Raw genomic sequence first — 21,096 nt, forward strand, 5'->3', positions numbered from 1 at the left:
AGGTAAGCATGAATGCCATTCCTGGGAAGAAAGAGCATCTGTGAAAAGTAAAAGGAAGCATAAAAAGTTAAAAAAAAAAAAAAACTTTTAAAAAAGCCCAGAAAAAAGGATGGTAGTAACAGAAGTGAGGTAGAAAGCCAGTTCTTAGCTCTCCCAAGGACTGGCTGAAAAGAAAACTTTTCAGCTCTCCTAAAGACCAGCTGAAAAGTCTCTCACCTTTGGGTGAGCTAAGGGTCAGAGACAACCTGTGTGGCAGATAAATCAGCCCCTCAAAACTGGAAAATACCCAGGAACTGGTCTCATGTTTTTCCCCCTGCTTACTTTAGCCCAAACACTAACAGTATTGGAAATATTTGGAAATTTCTTTTTCTTTCTTTCTTTTTAACCTGATTACAGGAAGGATGAACACAGATGGGAGACAATAGAAAAAAAAAAGATTATGAGAAAAGTCCTCATTATATGCAGGTAGAATTCATCCCATAAACCAAAGTACTTTACAAAATTATAAGTAAGGGAACGCAAAGGGTACTAGATCTTTGAGGTACTAGGACACAGGCTGACAGAGTGAGCTTGGTGACTGTCTTAATAAGTGTCCTACCATGTGAGAGTTGGTGTTCTTTATTTAAAAAGAGGCAGAGGAAGAGTTCAAAAAGAAGCCAGTGTCACAAATGAAGATATTTGAAAGAGAAGTTGAGCCTCTCTTTCCATTTTCTTACACTATTTCTTTAATCAGAAAATATAGTTGGACCTGTAATAGTGTAATAGTGTTCACCAAGTGGACTCCATTATGTAGTTACCTGTGTCAGTGTCACAAATGAAGATATTTGAAAGAGAAGTTGAGCCTCTCTTTCCATTTTCTTACACTGTTTCTTTAATCAGAAAATATAGTTGGACCTGTAATAGTGTAATATTTTTCACCAAGTGGACTCCATTATGTAGTTACCTGTGCACCTCACTAGGTCCTGATTTCCCTATCTGATAAGAAAGGCTCCTGAACTTCCCATTCTTTTCCTTGCTAATGGGCCTAAATAGTCTTTAAATACACCTAGCCTTAAGGTCTCCAATTCAGGGTTAGGGAAGAAACTTTTCTTCTATAACCCAACATTTCTGCATATCTTAGGTCCTTATCAGAGTTACAGGTTCAGTTTTCAATTTCCAGGCAGAAAATTTGCTCTTTGGCAGTCTTTAAACTTTACCTGACAGACATTATATGCCTTTAGCCCATGGTCCTCAATCTCTAAAATCTCCATTAACACCCCAGCAAACAACAAAATAAATCCACTTATCAATCCCACTTGAGCATCTACAGCCACTATCTCAATATTTTTGTGTTCCAAAAGCTGATTGAGTGTCCAACAGCAGCAAAGGTCCTCATAAGGATAGACATGTTGGCACCAATAATACCAAAGTTTGATTCTTAACTGCATTTTTTGTCAGTTTGGCTGGGAAGATCTGGACAGCTGGAAGTGAGCTTCTCCATCATTTTCTGTTTCTTTCTTTGTATCAATTTTCCACCTGTGAAGCCTAACACCCCACCACCAAGTGCAGCTGCAATTCCTGCCACTTTGAAGCCTGCAAGGAGGCCAATCGGACCCCCCACCATTCCTCCGATGAGTGCACCTGCCACAGGCAGAGCTGCCAGCTTGTATTTTGCAGCCTGTAAAAAAAAAAAAAAAAATTCAATTTAGAAATTGAGTTGAGAATATCTGCCTGTGGTGATGTGCATTTTCCTTTCATTACTCCTGGCAATGCCTCTTTAACTCTCGGTACATAATTAACCTTAGCGATTGTACTGGGGGAAAAAAGTATTCCACAGGTACTGCAATTGCTCCAGATCTCAGAACTCAGAGAAATGAGCTACAACGAGTAGCTACAATGGAGTGAAGTGGAGTAAGTCCACTACAACAAATTGATTTTACTTGCAAAACAATCAATCCACCAACAATCTAGCTGGTTTATTTAAACAAATTCAGCAACCACAGATTCCTCTCAAAGCTTTTATGTTGCACAGGGATTATTCCATGCTTTGTACCTGAGGTTAAAAGCAACATCCTATAGAAAATAGATGACCCCACTCCACAAGTGCTGTCATGTCCTTACACTTTTGCCCCCACTGAATTCTTGCCCCCTCTCTCATTCCTCTCCCTGAACCTCTGCAAATATTACCTTGTACCATCAAATGCCCACTAGGACTATAATTTACCTCTCTTTGAAAAAATTTCTCTCCAGATTGGAAGAATCTTAGAGTAGAATATTACATCCATTGATTTCTTGCACTACCTATGTGTCACTTCTTCCTTATTTCCTTAATTGCTGGTTCCCTCAACATTGACGAGAACAGATCAATTGGGTTAATACTAGCGATTCCTGGGAGCCGGAGTACCATTGATTTGCCAGCAGGAGCAGAATCTTACCTTGCCCAAGTTTTTGGTTCCCTCTTCAACATTCACAGCAGCACTGTTGACATGGTCTGCAATGCTGTCAATCTTCTCCTGCTGAGACTAGATGCAAAGGAATTATGAGTGAGCGTTCCTGCTGGGGAGCAGCAAGGAGCCAACACACACTATTTTAATTCCTGTAATCAGGGACCTGGGTACCGCTGCCTTGCTGTCTTAATAGTGGTTCGTTAATAGCATCTGATAAACCATGTCAAAAGGACAAATTCACTTTCATGAAAAAAAGAGGGGGACTTAATTATTAGGTAATAAAAGGGTGGCACCTTTACAGCAAAAAGCATCTCACACTAAAATTCATTCAAACATACAAACATATTATTCTCCAAATGAATCTACTTTCCAGGAGAAAAAAAAAACCCAAATCAGCATTTATACATCACATTGGGTTGATGGAAAAAAAAAACAAAACCAAAATCAAACAACAAAAAACTTCCTAACGTATCTTCTTTGAAGATTCCAATTAAAACAGGCAAATTTACCTTAGGAGTAAAATGCCCTTGATCCAATAAACAGAAATTGTTATTTTTTAGAAATTACACTACCATGTGTTTTGATCTACCAAGAAATCTTTCCACTTCTGATATGCGGTAAGGAGCAATGAATACATTTAGTGTCCTGTGTTTTACACCTGTATACTTTAATACATTTTAAAATCATGACAAGTTAAAATGTTTCAGATCAAATATATTAATAGACCATGATATACAAAATGGCAACACCTGTGCTGACACAATAGCAATTGTGACTCATGAGCTCTCTGGGTAGAAGGAATGCTGAAGTCATTGAGTGCAATTCTCTCTGATGCATGAAGCCCCACTCCAACAATTCTGACAAGTGGTTACTGAATTGCTCAAACACCTCTGCTAACAAGAACTCATTACTTGACACAGGAACACATTCGCACTTAAAATCAACTTTATTTAGATAGAATTTATATACAATAATATGCACTCATTTAAATTGTATAGTATGATGAGTTTTGACAAATGTGTGGACCCATGTAACCACAATCGTGATCGGTATGTAGACTATTTTGATTTTATTTTTTTTTAATTTGTAGAAAAAAAGAGAATCTCCCTGTGATATCAGAATAAATGCCACCTTCTACAATGAATGTGAAATAATTCAGCTTTAATCCCGAAGTATTTGATTGCCCTTATATAACTGACCTGTATTCACACCAAGGCAGACACTCTTCTAATTCCAATCATCATTTCATTTGAGAACATGAAGCCCAAACAACTAATTGTTTCCTATTAGTATTACTGACATTCTTCCCTTCTCATCCACCACATATGTACCTTTTCATTGTTATGCCTTTTGTGATCCTTCATTCCAACATTCACCACCACTATCGTGACATTGCTAACACAATCACTTTTCCTTTGAACGTCTCTGTCAGAGACAAGTACAACAATGGTTGTCAAACTTGAGCATGCACCAGAATCACCTGGTGAGCTTCTTAAAACACAGATTGCTGCCCCTCACTCACCAAGTTTCTGATTCAGTAGGCCTGGGGTGAGACCTGAGAATCTTCATTTCTAATAAATTCCTAGGTGGTGGCTGATGCTGCCAGTCCATAATTCTCACACTTTAAGAAATACTATTATACATAAGATTAAGGGTACAACCTTTGGTCAGCTATTTGGTGTCCAAACCCCAGCACTGCCACTCTGTACCTTTGGACAAATTATTCAAGCTCTGTAGATGTCAGTATTCTCATCTATCAAATGAGGATAATGATACTTATACCTCTTAGAATTGAAGTAACGATAAAATGTGATGTCTGCAAAGTATGAGGGGAGAAATAGAAGAACTCATTCTGATCTTCCCTAGAAAGTGTTAACTCTCATCTTTCTATCAAAAAATATACTAAACTTTTTCCTATGATGCTTGCAAATTCTAGGGCACTAAAACATTAGATCTTTCCTAGCATTCATTCATTCAATTTTTATTTTCCTCAGACAGTAAACTTTAAGTCAGCTTTCTTTTTCTGACCCCTAGAACCAAAAGTGCCAGCACTAGTAATATCCAACTTGTCTGGATTTCTGACACTCTTATTATTGTTTCTATTTGGGACACCCCCAACACTTGCCACTCTTGCCAGCAACAGTCAATGCTAGCAGATAAATCATAGGCAAAAAACTCTAGCATTGACCTTCACATCTTGGTAAATTGAAGGGCAGAGGAAAAATAGCCAATGTGTCTCCCTTCCCTCAGCCCCAAAATAATTCCAGCAAGAGAGATGAGCCTGCCAGTAATATTACTATTTCCATACCCCAAGTGTGAGCTCAAGACCTCAGGGGAAAATTTTTTAATGCTCCTTCCTAAAAAGTTTAGCAATGAGCATTAATTAGTTTTTTTTAATTAAGGTTAAATTTTAAAATAATTTTAATATTTTTTCCCCCAAAATCCTTTGGAATAATTGGAGAAAGGACCACAACAAAAGAACAGTTTGGGGATCACTGATATTTTGAACTATTATGCTCCCCATTATTGCAAGCACCAGCACTGATGAGGACCATCTCACCCTGGTGAGTCCATATCTATGGATACTTATCCACTGATATCATGAAGCTTGCTTAAATACGGGGCGGGGGCATACTATTATGCTCCCCATTATTGCAAGCACCAGCACTGATGAGGACCATCTCACCCTGGTGAGTAGTCCATATCTATGGATACTTATCCACTGATATCATGAAGCTTGCTTAAATACGGGGCGGGGGCATGGGGATAACACAGAGGGCAGAGAGCCTCTATCCTTAGATCAACAGTCATCCCTCAATTATGTAGATCTGCCTTCTTCTTTCCCTTATTTTGCTTAGTTTGAATCCTCAAACTTTGCCCATATCTTCAAATTCTGCTTCTTGAGTATTCAACAGTCATCCCTCAATTATGTAGATCTGCCTTCTTCTTTCCCTTATTTTGCTTAGTTTGCATCCTCAAACTTTGCCCATATCTTCAAATTCTGCTTCTTGAGTACGTAGGACTCAATGACAACCACAATGTTACAGTTAGGCAGAAAACTGGTGTCATGCAGTGGTCAATCACTATCATTAGAATGCCAAACTAGACTCCATTTAGAGCTGAATCTGGTCACCATTTGTCCACCATGTCCTTGGCTCTTTATGTTGTGCCAAATCGCACATACACAGCCCTACAGCAGTCTATGAAAACAAGCTCTATTATTGAATGGTGGCACAAGGGCCTCCTCACCTCTATCTCCCAACCTCCCCGCTTTTGCTCCTGATTTGTTTGTTTTCATCTGCCTAGTCCTTCCACATTTGACAATCTTCAAACTCCTTGCCTGACATTTTATACTTTGGCACCTCATATATGTTCTCACCATCCCTTTAACAATGAGCTAAACCATTCATGAAGAACACTGCACTGTTTCTCAAACTATAGTAACGTACAGACCCTTTTATAAAGAAAAAAAAATTCTCAAAAGACTCTGTCTATGGATTTCATTTTAAAGAACATTATATTAGGTCCCCCTATTGACCTGAAAATAACTGAATCTTGATGAGCAGTTACAGGAACACCTAAGATTCTGAAGAAAATGTGATTTACTAAGTTAACACTTATCAAGCAGAATGAAATTTGAGCAGCTGAATTCAAAATTAATAAAGAGTTGTTTTTTCCTTGGATGTTTGTTGTGGACACTTGTAGGCCCAGCGTAGTGATAGTAACACATTAAACAAATTCATCCCCAAATCTGTTTACATCAAAAATAATGTTCTTCCTTGGAGAGTTTTGACAGTAGTTGTGCAGTTTGATTAATGTGCTTGGAAGGACATGAGTTTCTTAAAGAAGATAATGCCAAAACTCCAGGTATTTTCCTTTATTCCCCTCTAAATTTCATCCAGGCTCCAAGACCAACCTCTGGTCTCAGATACTGACCGGTCCACTTAACATTGAGCTATTCTGATTCTATACTCCTATGGTATGTAATATGTACTCCTTAATACTATGCAATCATATGCGAGTACTTCAAAAAGTTCTTGGAGAAATAGAATTAAAAGGTAATATGAATCTTCCTGTGAACTTTTTGAAGTATGCTCATATACACAGAAAAGCCCAGAAACAAACACACAACACTATAATGTACAGGCAGAGTGTAAGATTATGTTTGCCTATAGTAGGCAGTAAGCAGAGTAGATAAGTAGGATGTTGACATCAGGGGATTCAGCAGTAGGAAAGGAACTGAAGGAACTCCAGTACTAAAACGCCTAAAAGTAATAGTGGCAGCAAAAGCAGAATTTTAGACAAAGAGCCAAAGAGGGAATCAAATAAGGAAAGGACAAAAGGAGGAATGTAGTCGGAGTCAGCAAAAGGGAAGAGGATGGGAAGTAATAGATATTATCTCATTTAGACCTTCCGTCAATTTTATAAAGGTCATTGTTGTTAAATAACATCCTGAAGGTCACATAGGTAATAAGTGGAAGAATCTGCTCTAATCCATTGTAACCAAGTTTTTATGCATCCAGAGTGAAATGGAATTATAGGAAATAATCCAATAGGAAATAAGGAAATAAGGCTGGCCATAGGAAATAAGGCAAAAGGTAGAAGTCCAACAGGATCAGCAACAAGTGTGATATACTCTTGAACTACTGGCCCAGGTTCTTTACATTCCCCTTGACTAGAAATAGCGTTAGTTGCAAAGAGGGCACTTGAGCAATAAAGATTGAAGAAAAATGGAGCGGGGTGCCTAGTAGATATTAATTTATTAACATTTACTGAATCATACCTTGATCTCTCAATGGTTTGGAAGTTCTTTTTATTGCGGTAAAATACATATAACATAAATTTACTATTTTAACCATTTTTAAGAATACAATTAAGTGACATTAAGTACATTCACAATGTTGTACAACCATAACCACTATCTTGTAGGTTCTTTTTTATACTATTTTCTATTCTTCATTGAGCTAAGCACAGCACTATACACCTAGAAAATGCTCTTTAAATGCTGGCCAGTTAACTCAGTTGATTAGTGTGTGGTGCTGATAACACCAAGGTCCAAGGTTCGATCCCTGTACCAGCCAGCCACCAAAAAAGAAAAAGAAAAAGAAAACATTCCCTAAATATATGGTTAATTTGCCTACATAGTAGTATCATGTCCATGTGATGATAATGAGAGGATGTGGTCACTCTCGTTATGTTCCCAGGTCATTCTGTGCCTAAATGGAGCTTCTGTGAGTCCTTGGCCATGTGGTCATGAGAACTCAGTCACTCTGGAAATAATAATCAGGGGTTCTCCTTTGAGTTTTTGCCTAATAGCATTCTGTCTCATGTCCTTACACAGATTATTATAAATAGGACATTTGTATAGAGTTGTAGTGATAGCCAGTCTTCCTGCACAAATCTTCCTTAGATTAGGGGTTAAGAGCTGCTTACATAACCTAATCGAATTTATAACTGTTAAATGGTCACAAACACTTAATTTTCCTTTCATGTGACTATCCCACTGGAAGAGAAATGTATTTGTCTTGAGTTGAGAAGAACTTTGTACATGTTTAGTTTGTTTTTAGAATCAACTTTTATTGATGTATAATTTACATACATTAAAACAAAGTGTATTAGTCCATTTCTGTTGCTTATAACAAAATATCTGGAATTGGGTAATTTGTAAGAAAATGAAATTTATTGCTTACAGTTTATGAGGCTGGGAAGTCCAAAGTCCAGGGAACACATCTGGCGAAGTGACCCTACAGCAATGCAGGGTGGCACAAGGCAAGAACGGTGAAGCAGAGAGAAACTAACCTCCTCATTCACTCTCTTTTTAAAGCCACCAGAACCACTCCCCTTATTCCAAGATTGGATCAATCCATTCACAGGGTGCAGTCCTCACAATCCAATCACCTCTTCAAGGCCCCACCTTTCAACTACCACAATAGGATTTCCCATCCTCTTAACACTGTCACAGTGGGGACCAAGCCTCCAATGCATTAAACTTTTGGGCAACATAATTCAATCCATAATACACACATTTTAAGTGTACAGATCTATGACTTTTGGCAAATGTATATATTTGTGTAACCACACATGTATAGATTTTACAAACTGCATTAGATTCGGAGATTATTAGTTACAATAATTAAATAAATCTTGATTCTAAAAACAACAGATATTTTGGGATTCTTGTGTCTTTCCCTTCCATATGCAAATACATTAATAGATTATACAGATTCCTAATCCAAAGACTTCAAACATTTTGCTGTTTCTGACTTAGAGGCATCAGAAACAACTCAAACAATTTATTGCATTCAGTTTTACACATTACATTTCAAGAAAATATCCACGAGGTAGAAAATAAGCAGAGTAAGAGACTAGTACTGAAATGCCTAGAAATCATATTGCAGAAGGAACACAAAAGAATCAAGGTTCTTAAGAAAAGAAAATATGATGGGGTGGGGTAGGGTGGGGAAGGATGATATTGGTCGCAAAACCTTGAAAAACTTTTATATGGAAAAAAGACAAAACTTGTTCAGTATGTGGCTCTAGAGGGCAAAATTACCAAAGAAAAGTTATTATTAGGGCAGAGTTTACATAAGGAAGGACTTCTAAGAGTTAGAACTTCCAAATGGAATGGTGGAAATATCAAGTATCCTTGCACTATAATTGTTCAAAAGCAGGCTAAAAGATCATTTATTTGAGAAGTCAGAGCAAGAGTAGAGGGATTAGATTAGTTGGGCTCTGAAATCCTTTCCCATTCTAATTCTGAGACTGTGTGATCTAGGAATTTAAAGTCAGATTTCAGGGAAGTCATAATTCAAAGATGTACTACCCCCAAATCATGGTTTGGTTAAGAACAAAGAACTAAACCTAGAAAGAAGCATAGGCAGAAACAGGGTTGCACCTGTACAGACATACGTTTGAGTACATATACACACATAGACTCATACATCCCTACCATCCCATAATTCCTGGGAAGGAAAAATAAGGACAGTTTAGAAAAATAATGATAGAAAATCTATTCTATCTTTGCCACCAAAATTACTTTGTGCTCCCTAATCTATGCTAACATTATCACTGGTACCCACATATGCAGAATAAAGCCTTAATGTTTCTTATCTTTGACTCCATCTTCCTCCAACTGCTGCTCTGTCTACCCCAGAATTGCCTCCCGGCTGTCCTTTACCTTTACACTGCTACTGCCACTGCTCCAGGTTAAACTCTTGCAATGGGTTCCTAACTAGTTATCCTGCTCATGACCTCCTCCTCTCTTAGGCCATTACCCACACAGACATCTTTCTGAAGTAGAGACTGGATTACATGACTCTAACCTGCTCAAAAATCTATATTGGCTTCTTAATCCTTACAAACTGAAGTTCACATTCTTCAGTATGGCCTTCAATGCCATCATAATCTGGCCCTCACCCTCCTTGCTTATCCATGTGACCTTATTTTTTGGTTATACTGCAGTACTTGTCATTCTTGAACAGGCCATACAGTTCTCTATTCCATGCCTTTGTTCAGCTGTTCCAAAATGCACCCTTGTCAATACCATCTGTGGACATTTACTCATTTTTCAAGGCTCATGCAAATGCTACCTACCTATGTGAAGTGATCCTTAATGTAATGCTTCCACCTCACACCTCTGCCTCTCTCCCTTGGAATGAAATGCTTCTCTTTGGAGCTGCTAATACCTTCATACATTGTTTTTGCATTTAGCCATCATGCGTGAAAGTTCAGTTTTGGGGTCCAAGCCTATCTCCACCCACAGTAGAATCCCTGAAGGCAGAGAGTGGGCTTCATTTATTTCTATATCTGATCTTGTCAGATCTCCAACGCCAAGCATCTAACACAGTGCCTTTTATATAACGAGTGCTTAATTAATATTTATTGAATTGATCTGGAATTTGAGGACAGTTGGACTTCTATCCATGGCTCAACACTAGTCTTAAAAATTATAATATCTACCAAAATTCTAATCAAAAGCCTAGTAATTGATAAAAAAAAACCCTCCCATTCTAATAATCTAATTCTGAGCCAAAGCACAACACTAGTCTTAAAAATTATAATATCTACCAAAATTCTAATCAAAAGCCTAGTAATTGATTAAAAAAACCCCTCCCATTCTAATAATCTAATTCTGAGCCAAAGCAAGTTACATACTTACATTCACCAGGACAGAGAAATCAGTGACCAGTTGGCTAAGTTCAATTAAGTCCTTAAAATGAGAGAAAGAGAAAGTTACTTTTATTGCCTCACAGCTACCAAAATATATATATATATATATATATATTTTTTTTAACATACCGCTTCTAAGGTTTCCCATGATTCTGCAGCATTTTGATCTCGAGGAATATCAGGCAATGCATATATCTGTGTCAGACCCTGAGAACTAGCTTCAGCTTCAGTAGTGTGAAATGTTCCTGAATGAACATAGTCCCATGTTTAGTTTATTTGCTTTGTTAGAAAGAAGACAGCATGAATCAACTCCATAAAACAACTGCCATGTAAAGTGTTTACTCATTAAATTTAAGCTAAAAGTAAATTGATTATTCTATAAAAATAGAGTTATTTATCCATGGACAAATTGTTCCCCAGGTTAGTTAACACATATTTTTTCTTTATCTACCAAGTCATCTAAAAAGTGGCTACAAGTACTATCTATCCAATCTGAATAAGTAAGGCTAGATGTGGAAGAAGCAGCAAAGGAAAACTATTTTATCTGGCCAATGTTCCATAAGGAGACACCCCCTAAAAATAGGTTTTAACACTTTTCACTGTTAAATCATTAACCTTTTATTTGGCTATTTTAGTAATAAATGTCAGATGCACAAGGTGTTAGAACTAGGGAAGTAACGTGTTTTTATCAATGAAAACCAGTCGTTCTTGTGATTCTTCTTCCATTGCTTCTTCCACTTTTCTGAATTTTAAAAATCTTCAACCCACTAGGCCTTTTCTCATTAAACACTACTATGATGATGAATTAATTTATATTTGAAAATCCACCTTCAAGTCTTTCTAATCTCCTCATATGGATTTTACCAATCATTCATTCATTCAACTGACATTTATTAAATGCCTACTATATGCCAATCAGCATGCTAAGGTGCTGGGAACACAATGGTAAACCATAAAAACAGTTCCAAGGAGGCAACACAGTGTGGTTTGGAGCATGGGTTAGTCAGAAAGACCTGGGTTAGAATCTAAGTTTGGCTATTTATTAGCTCTTTGAGTTGCGAAGTTATTTCATCTCTTTGGCTTACTTTTCTGACTTGTAAAATAAGGTGATATTTACTTGGCACAGCACCTGGCTTTATATATAATGTACAAGTGCTGAATAAATAGTTACTGCTACTGTTGCTATTATTAACAAAGTTTACCATAAAATGTATGATACTGACATGTTAATAGTGAAGTTCCGTCAGTATAGCCTGATAAGAACTATGATTCGGCTAAGTATGGAATGCTATGTGAGCACAAAAGAAAGATGTTTAACCTAGACTTGCAGAGGGGAGAGTGGTCAGAGAAGGTTCTGAAACTGAAGCCTGAGGATGAACAGAAATTATACAGATAAACTTGAGCAGGAGTGGAGGGAGAAGCAGAGTATTTAAGTCAGAGAGAATAATATGTGCATAGGCTTGAGAAATGAAAGATGTTTAGTACACCTGATGCATAGACTGTGATAAGGAGAGAAGCAAAGGTTAAGGCTGGAAATCTAAGCTGAGATTATTATGCTGAGATAATTATTACTACATTAAAGAGTTTTTGTCTTTTTCATAAGATCGATATGGAGCTATTAAAAGGAGTTGGGAGACTATTGGGAAGGTGGAAGCTGCCATAATCGGATTTTAGATTCACAAAGGAAACTACAGCTATAGTATGAAGAACACACTAAGCATGGAGTTGAAGGTGAGAAAATTAGTGAAAAACCAGGTGGGAAGCTTTCCAATATGTCCAGTGAGAAGATGATGATCTGCTCTAGGAAACTGGCTGTGTAAATGGAAAGAAGAAATCTGAAGGTCTACTTTTTCTCCTTCACCTCAAGCTCAAAACGACTACCACTTTAACATTCTGTGAGCACCCACTGTGTACTGTGTTAGGCATCAGGGATAAAAAAAATGAATAATGCAGAGTACCTGCTCTCAAGGAACTTATATTCTAGAAGAGTCAGACATACAAAGTGACAATCATAAAACATTAGAAGAGTACATTAATTTCTATCTATCTAGATAAATAGATATAAATACAGATAGTATTCTGTAGGAGTTGCAAGCTGGGGATGGCGTTTGATCCAGCTTTATGTATGCAGTTTATAGGAAGGCTTCCTAGAAAACTTAATGTTTCTAGGAAAAGAAGAAAGGAATGTACATTTTAGGTAGAAAAACAAGCATAAACAAAGGCCCTCAAGGAGGAAACAATACAGCTAACATAAAATCAGCAATTTGGGTATTACCAGGCCATGAAGTAATAGACATAGAGTTACAAGTATAAGACATTTTGGATACAAAGGCCCTCAAGGAGGAAACAATACAGCTAACATAAAATCAGCAATTTGGGTATTACCAGACCATGAAGTAAAAGACATAGAGTTACAAGTATAAGACATTTTGGATGGTTATAGAGGGAACTTACAGACCAGTTAAAGACTTTGAACTTTATGTGGTAGACAATGGAGAGCTGCTAAAGGGTTATAAGCAGGAAAATGACATGGTAACATATGATGCCAATTAAGACTATGAACTTAATATTTATAACTCTAAGTTCATATTCTTTCTCAATTCCTTTTTTCAACTAAGCCTATAATTGAACAGTGTTTTATAAAACTTTATTTTTACCCTCAACGTTTGTGAATGCATTACTTCTCAAGGAAAACCTTTGAATTGTTTAGGAAGGACACAGTCAGGTTGACTAAAAACTAATTTGTAGGTTTACCAGAATTGACAGAGTTCTTCTAATTTTGAATCTTAGAAGAAGAGCAAAAACATCAGGTATAGAGTAAGTTTTACATTATAACATTATGGCAAATATCCAATATTTTAAAAGCTCTCTATGAGTTTTTTCAAATGCTTAAAATAGTTGTTTACTCTATACCCTAGATTATCACCAGAAAGACACTTTCGTTTTCACTTCAACCAAGATAAATGAATTCCTCTATGACCTTTCTTCCACTTAATATTCCTATGTACTTCAACTTCTTTAATATTATGATGAATAATGATAACATCACTATCACTGACAGACCAAATGTAAAACAGAACTTTATAACCATACCCACTCTAAAGATTTTTAAAGCCGTAACCTATGTACAATTAAAGAGGATTCAAATGAACTATACCAGGGAATAAAACAAAATGAGGAGAGATGATCATATATAATTCTTCATATAAGAAATAAGGGATGGGAAACATCTGACATTTTAAACAAACATAAAAGATTCCCCTCAGTAAAAAATAAAGAAGGTTTAAGTCATTTATGTCTCACTTTAAACCAAACTACGTATGCATCTTAGTTCAAATAGAATCTTAGAACAAAGAAGTCTATTCTCTTCCACGGAAAACCCTGCTGTAAACTTACAACTCTGAACATCACTAATCAATTCAAGGCATGACGATCAATTAAGAAAGCAAATCCTTTAATTTCTACAACTTCCATGCTTCATTTATTCCAGCTTGTATTAAAAATCAGTACCTCAGTGATCATCCTTTGACTTTGAACTTTTACTAACTGCTATGGACATGATGAAGCAAAACACTGAAAAAGATTATAGCTTCAGGAAAAAAGGCTGAAGAACTTTAGCTGTCCACAGAAGTAAAAAGTTGCAATTGTTTCATATGACATAATAAACTCAGTTCCACTCACATGCAAATAACTGTAAGTGTAAAGGGCAAGTAGAATGTATATCACTCAACACTGTTTTTCAAATTCCAGAATGGGTTTTAAAGCCTTATTATTGGCTATAGACTTAAATAAACATTAAGATAGTTGATTCACTTTAGTTGAAGTGAGAAATAAGCTAAGTAACATGGAAATAAGACTTTTCCCTTTTCTTCTATATACATTCAAATATTCTCTCTCTTTCCTTCCCCATACTTCATGAACAGCAATGATTCTACCAAGAATTACAAACTAATATATAAGAAATTTCCACTAAACTTCACTACATTAAAAAATTTTTCATTATAAATCTAAATTAATTCAAAAGCATTCCTGAATTTTTTTTCAAATTCTGATAGCTTAAAAAATAGTGAAATTAATTTACTGATCATTTACATAAATCTATCTATCAAAATAAAATGACTTCTGAGTCAGGGCTTAACTTAGCTGCAAAGGAAGACTTTTAAGAGAATTAAAACCAATAGAAAATGTATCTTCTGAATAATGTAATACAAAGCCATCTACACATTTCACAAAATTGTTCGCTACATGTATATAAGTGCAATAAAAATCTAATATTTCCTCAAATTCAATATGCTAGTCTGAAGTTCCCAGCAGTTTTAAGATTCAATTCTTTTCTTTTGTGAATATTTGTTTAAAATGTAATAAGATTCTGTTCCTATTGCACTACTGAAGTGTATGTCCTGGGAATAAGAAAGACAAAGATGGAGAGAAACACTGATTCATTTTGTAGGACTTGAATCACCTTTCTAAATACAAATCAGATTTGTAGGCTCATCACTTCTCTTGGTGGGAAGCAATATGCTAAAAATGAAACTAGACACACAAGTGAGACAGAAGGGAATTTCTCAGATCAAGCAAGATTGGTAGAGAAGATGTGCTTTAGGAGCTCTCAGAATCTGGACAAAAGAAACAGCAAAATCATCACAGCTTCCACCTAACTTAATAAGCTTCTTTCATTCTCCAGAGAACAAAAGATGTCCAATTCTACTTGTTATTTCTATCCGTAAATGAAAAACATTTTTGTATTTTTTTATCTCACTCATAAAAATGTGGCAACATTACTCTTGAATCTCTGCTGATGTTTCCAGCCAATTTATTTAGAATCAGATTGAATTTGTAAAGGAAAAAGTATTTTAAGTCACTTAACTTCTACACAAATAAAACACACTTTTTGTATAGGCTCTCTCTACGATAAGTATCTAAAGCAAAAATAAGGAAAAACCGGAGAACACAGGATAAAAACGTGTAGAATGACAGAAAAGAGTCTACAGCTAGAAGAAGACCACATATGGAGCAAACCCAATTCCTACCCCACTATTAAAGTCTTAGGTAAATTAGTTACTTGCTTTCATTTCATTATTCTTCTCCTCCCCCAACCTCTTTATTATTTGTTAATAATATTTCTACATTTAAGGCAATCTAGTAGAAACTCTCACACTTGGTGAGAGAGTAATTTTAACTACTCTATGTTGGCAATGGATTCATAGAGCACAATCTGACAAGCAGACTATTCAGAATTTGAAATTCTACACATTATTTTAGGTATAATTTAGGTATATGATTTTACAAATAGAATGACTGTCTTAAATCATCACTAGTTTCAGACATTTAATTTTGCAGTTTTCTCCCAGTGGCAAGTCATTAGGCCTTTACCCTATCTGGTGTTCATGAATAGAGAAGGTTGAGAATCAACAGAATTGGAAAATGAATTTCATCTTCTATTTCTTCTCCCTCATCCTCTGGCTCATTCTAGTCTTTTTCATTTCCTCTATATACATGCTTCCTCAAATTCTGCCACCCTTTTTTTTTTAAAGACCAGTCAGCTTCTTATGGAGAAAGTTAATTGCCAGCAAACGGAGTAACCTGCTTCTAATAATCACCCAATTCCTCTGATGATAAATAAAACCAAGTTTGTTGAGCCCAAATAGTTCTACTAGCAAAAACACAAAGAATGTGATAATAAAATGCAAATTAAAGCAAGTATTAGAATATTATCATATTGTTAGAAAACTCTCAGACAGAACTCAAAATTTTTGTTTAATAGGGAAATGCTGGTGATGGGCAATTCAAAGCAAATAGCCAAAGAGAATGATGCCAGTTACTCTTTCCAGAAAATCCAGCTTATTTTCACTACTACTACAGCTATCAAAACTGTCAGAATGTCTGCGTACATAAGACAGCACCTTAATCACATGGAACTATAAAGCCCAATTTCTCTACACATGCACACAAAGCATCCGATTGCACTAAATGATAAGAACAGCCTTCATCAATATGGTGGTGATAACTACAAATGAATAGAATACCGGGAATAGCAATTATAAACTATCAAAAAGCATTCTTCTCAAATACTCTTCAACCAAGGGTTGAGTAGTAACATTTTTTTCTCTCCAAAATATTTTAGGCACAGGTTATCCAAGAGTGAAATGACTGCAGCACATCTGAAATTATAAAATTGTCTTCAAAAAGATATTTTTAGGGCCGGCCCGGTGGCGCACTGCGATAGCGCACCGCTTGGGAAGCGCGGCGGCGCTCCTGCCGAGGGTTCGGATCCCACATACAGACCGGTTCCCGCTCACTGGCTGAGCGAGGCGCAGGAGCAACACCGAGGGTTGCGATCCCGTTGCCGGTCCCGGTCCGGTACGGGGGCGACACTGAGGGTTGCGATCCATTGCCGGACACAGAAAAAGACAAAAAAAAAAAAAAAAAGATATTTTTAAATTTATATTTATAAAATATTTATGGATGGTCCTCTATATGCCAAGTATTGTGCTAGGTACTAAGAATACAACAAAAGCAAGATTACCCTGAATGGATCCAGAGCAAGAAACTCTGAATGATGGCTTAAATGTTTCTTCCAATATTTTTTTGATTTCCCTGTAAATTACTGAATCATCAGCACTGAAAATATAAAATTAAAATAATCTGGCTTTGGAGCTAGGGAGTGGTGCAAGAGGGCCCTGGGTGAATAAAAAGAAAAAAACTGGGCAGGTATAGCATCCCTAAGATTCTATTCTAATTTGTAATTTACGTATACTCCACCTTTCCCATAAGGATTAAAGACAATTTAGAAAGGTACATAAAATGTAACGATATAGGAAAAGTTGAAAATAAAAGAGAAACGCTAAAATGAAAACGGAAAACAAGGGCAGCAAGTATAAAATAAAGCCAGAATAGTTTAAAATTTTGATTTTGGGTGGTTAAAAAATTTGGCTTTAAGCTTTCTAGTAGACAATTCAAGTAGGGAAACTTTATCAGTTATTCCATTCAATACCCTTAAGATAAAAAAAAGACCAACTACTTTGAAGTACTATTATGTATCAAGCCAAGAATTTTTTCAGGGTTAAAGACATTATTATAATGTGATCAACAATTATCACTACCTCTTTAGAACAAATATAATGTCAAGTTTCATAGTGCTGCTTTTTACAGTTATCACTTCACAAAAGTTGATGGCATGATCCCCACTGCAGATTTTTTTTTATGTTGTCAGTTAAATTCAAAGAACTGAGCTGGGACACAGATCTCACATGAGCTGTGAAAACTGGAATGCCTAAGAAAAAAAAAAACAAAACATGCCTGAATAGGTCAGCCCTGCACCTGGAAAGGAGTGAGTATTCTGCAGACAAGGATGATATTATTATTAGGAAATATTTTAAAATTTATTTTCAATATATAGACAAACAGGTACTCAAAGACCTGAAGTTCCAATCCATACATCATAGCCTCAAAAATTTTATCCTGCAAAATTCCCAGGGTACACATTTCCAGGTACACTTAGCGTCCAAGGATTAAGTTTATTGGAATAGCAGGTAATCCCAGGAAACCTATAGATAATCTGCAATATCTACACAAGGAGGTGAGCTATAATTAACTGCATTACTGTGCTGAAGAGTAAGATTTAGTACAATACATTACCACCAACAGTCATGGATCTGGTTAAAGGCTGTAATAAAGTTTCTTCATCATTAAATTGTTTCTTAAGTACTTCTACAGATTCCAAATGGAGTTGGAGAAATTCTGCTGTTGCTGCTGATGCTTCTTCTTTAACAGGATCTATCATTCTCTTCAGAAGTACCAGGTCATCCCTTCGGACTTTCAAACAAAGCTTTTCCATTTCTCGGATATTGGAGCGGAGTTGCTATAAAAGAAAAGAAATCATTAATGCCGCTGTGTCTTAGTATAAAATATGTTTCTTTCCAGAAGTAATTTCTGGCTGGCCAAATCAAGCATCTTTACAACCCACATCTTCATACTTTGAATTTATTTAGCATTTTTTCCTTTATTAAATATGATTATTATAAATTCAACAAATGTTCTTCATAATAAACACTATAGAAACATATCAAAAAAATATAATTTTCCCACTTTACCAATCCTACCCCCTCTCTTAACTCAGGCCTTCCACACATTTCTCACGACTCATGCATACATTTAAAATATATAGGCTTTCTCTCTTTCTACAAAAAATGGATTACATTATGCACAATAATCCATAATTTGTTGCCCCACACTCTGATTCAACAATATCGTCACAGACATTCCTCCTGGTCAATGGCTATACCATATGCCATAGTACTGCTTAGTATAATTTATGCAATGGTTCCTCCAGTGATCAACAGTCATTCATGTTGTTTCCAGTTTTTAGTTATCACAAACTATAAAACCAATAGCTTTGCATATAAATCCTAATATACCATAATAGTATATATTAGCTTTATAGTATATATGAATACACTATTTTTTGTGGGAATGATTCCCAGAAGTAGGAATATTCAAATGATAATGTACATTTTTATTTCAATAGCTATTATCAGCTTGTTCCCAAAGGCTATAACAATTAAGACTACCACCAAAGTATGAGTGTCCATTTCCCCACATACTGCCAGTACTACATGTTATCGCACTACTGTTTTACTCTTTACTTCCCTATGAATGAAGTTGTTGGATTTTTATCAAATGACTTTTCCCTCTTTTTTTAAAAAAAATTATTGACCTAATCATAATTTTTCCTCTAATGTGTTGATATAATGAATTATGTGCAGATTTCATGTTGTAGAGTTTATATTCCTGGGATATACCCTTCCTGGGCAATACGTATAATCTTATAATACACTGCTAGATTAAATTTGCTAGTATTTTACTTGGAATTTTAGTGTGTGTATGTATCTGTATGTCTATCTGTGTGTGATGGAGTTTGGATGTGTTGTTCCCTCCAAAACTCACGTGGAAATCTGATCTCCAATGTGGCAGTGTTGGAAACTGATTCAGTCATGGGGGTGGATCCCTCATGAATGGATTAATGCTCTCCCTGGGGGAGGGGGAATTAATGAATGAGTTCTTGCTCTGTTAGTTCCCTAGAGAGCTCGTTGCTTAAAAAGACCCTGGCACCTTCTCTCTCTCTCTTGCTTCCTCTCGCCATGTGATCTGCTTGTACCCGCTGGCTGCCTTCCACTTTCCACCATGAGTAGAAGCAGCCTGAGGCCTGTGCCAGATGCAGCTGTCCCAGAATCGTAAGCCAAATAAACCTCTTTTCCTTATAAATTATCCAGTCTCAGGTATTTCTGTTATAGCAACACAAAATGGACTAAAACAGTGTGCATGCACAGTGTACACGTCTATCCCATTATTACTAGGTTTAAATTTACTTTAACAGGTTGTGCTAGCTTCATAAAATAAACTGGGGAGCTTTCCATCTTTTTCAATGGTCTATACTTTGAAAAACAAAGAAACCAACTATTCCTTGAAGATTAACCAGAACTAATTTGCAAGAATCACCTGTTTTAGTCCGTTTTGTGTTGCTATAACAGAATACCTGAAACTGGGTAATTTATAAGGAAAAGAGGTTTATTTGGCTTCTGGGACAGCTGCATCTGGCACGGGCCTCAGACTGCTTCTACTCATGGTGGAACGTGGAAGGCAGCCAGCGGGTACAAGCAGATCACATGGCAAGAGGAAACAAGAGACAGAGAGGGGAGATGACATGGTCCTTTAAACAATCAGCTCTCGTGGGAACTAACAGAGCGAGAACTCATTCATTAATCCCTCCTTCTCCAGGGAGAGCATTAATCCATTCATGAGGGATTTGTCCCCATGACTCAATCAGTTTCCAACACTGCCACATTGGAGATCAAATTTCCATAAGTTTTAGAGGGGACAACACATACAAACTCCATCATCATCTAAGTATGATGATTTAAAAAAATTATAGATCTCTATTTATATATTTAAATTATTTTCCCCTAATGTGCTTTCACAAATATTAGTGAAAGTCCTAAATAGTAGACAAAACAAAAAATATTAATTTTTAAAATTAATTTCTCAAGTGCCTACCCTGAGGTGTTACATTATTACATTCCACATTACTACATACAGAGAAAGCAAAACAACAACAAAAAAAACTTGTTCAGGATTTTCTTAGTTATTGAGTGGCAAAACTGGGGTTAAAACCCAGGTATTCCTACAAGCTCAGCAATCTCTCCTCTAAAATATGATCATAATACCTATTTACGGTACCTTAATACAATCTAAAGTTTTCATTTTACTCCAGTAAAATTAAAGTAAAAAATAGACTTAATATTGCAAAGACATCACTAAAGTGTATATAAAAATGCACAGGGCAGAGACTAGTCAAACCACTTTTTGAAGAAGATAGGAGAACTTCCTCTATGAGATATCATGATTGATTACAAAGCCACAGTAACTAAGACAGTGTGATACTGGTGCAAGAAGAGACAAAATATACAACAAAACAGATAGCCCAGAAACAACCCAAACATTT

General features: G+C 36.2%; 1 protein-coding gene across 2 annotated transcripts in view; it reads right to left on the bottom strand.

Annotated features, from left to right (window-relative positions):
* Positions 1-785: 785 nt before the first annotated feature.
* STX17 (syntaxin 17) overlaps positions 786-21,096 on the bottom strand; it is a 48,628-nt gene continuing 28,317 nt past the window's right edge. Inside the window, exons 3-8 of one of the 2 annotated variants that reach the window (XR_551065.1) lie at positions 18,234-18,456; positions 10,725-10,840; positions 10,585-10,635; positions 2,415-2,501; positions 944-1,657; positions 786-797 (exon numbers count right to left, since the gene is read on the bottom strand). Coding sequence is in view for 1 of the 2 variants with exons in the window: in XM_008580518.1 (XP_008578740.1) it covers positions 1,418-1,657; positions 2,415-2,501; positions 10,585-10,635; positions 10,725-10,840; positions 18,234-18,456 (717 nt within the window). In the remaining variant the exon portion in view is untranslated. Of the gene's footprint in view, positions 798-906; positions 1,658-2,414; positions 2,502-10,584; positions 10,636-10,724; positions 10,841-18,233; positions 18,457-21,096 lie in introns of those variants that run through there. The other variant, XM_008580518.1, reaches the window with a different exon arrangement.

The sequence above is a fragment of the Galeopterus variegatus genome, unplaced genomic scaffold (genome assembly GCF_000696425.1).
Source record: "Galeopterus variegatus unplaced genomic scaffold, G_variegatus-3.0.2 Scaffold2116, whole genome shotgun sequence".
NCBI lineage: Eukaryota > Metazoa > Chordata > Mammalia > Dermoptera > Cynocephalidae > Galeopterus > Galeopterus variegatus.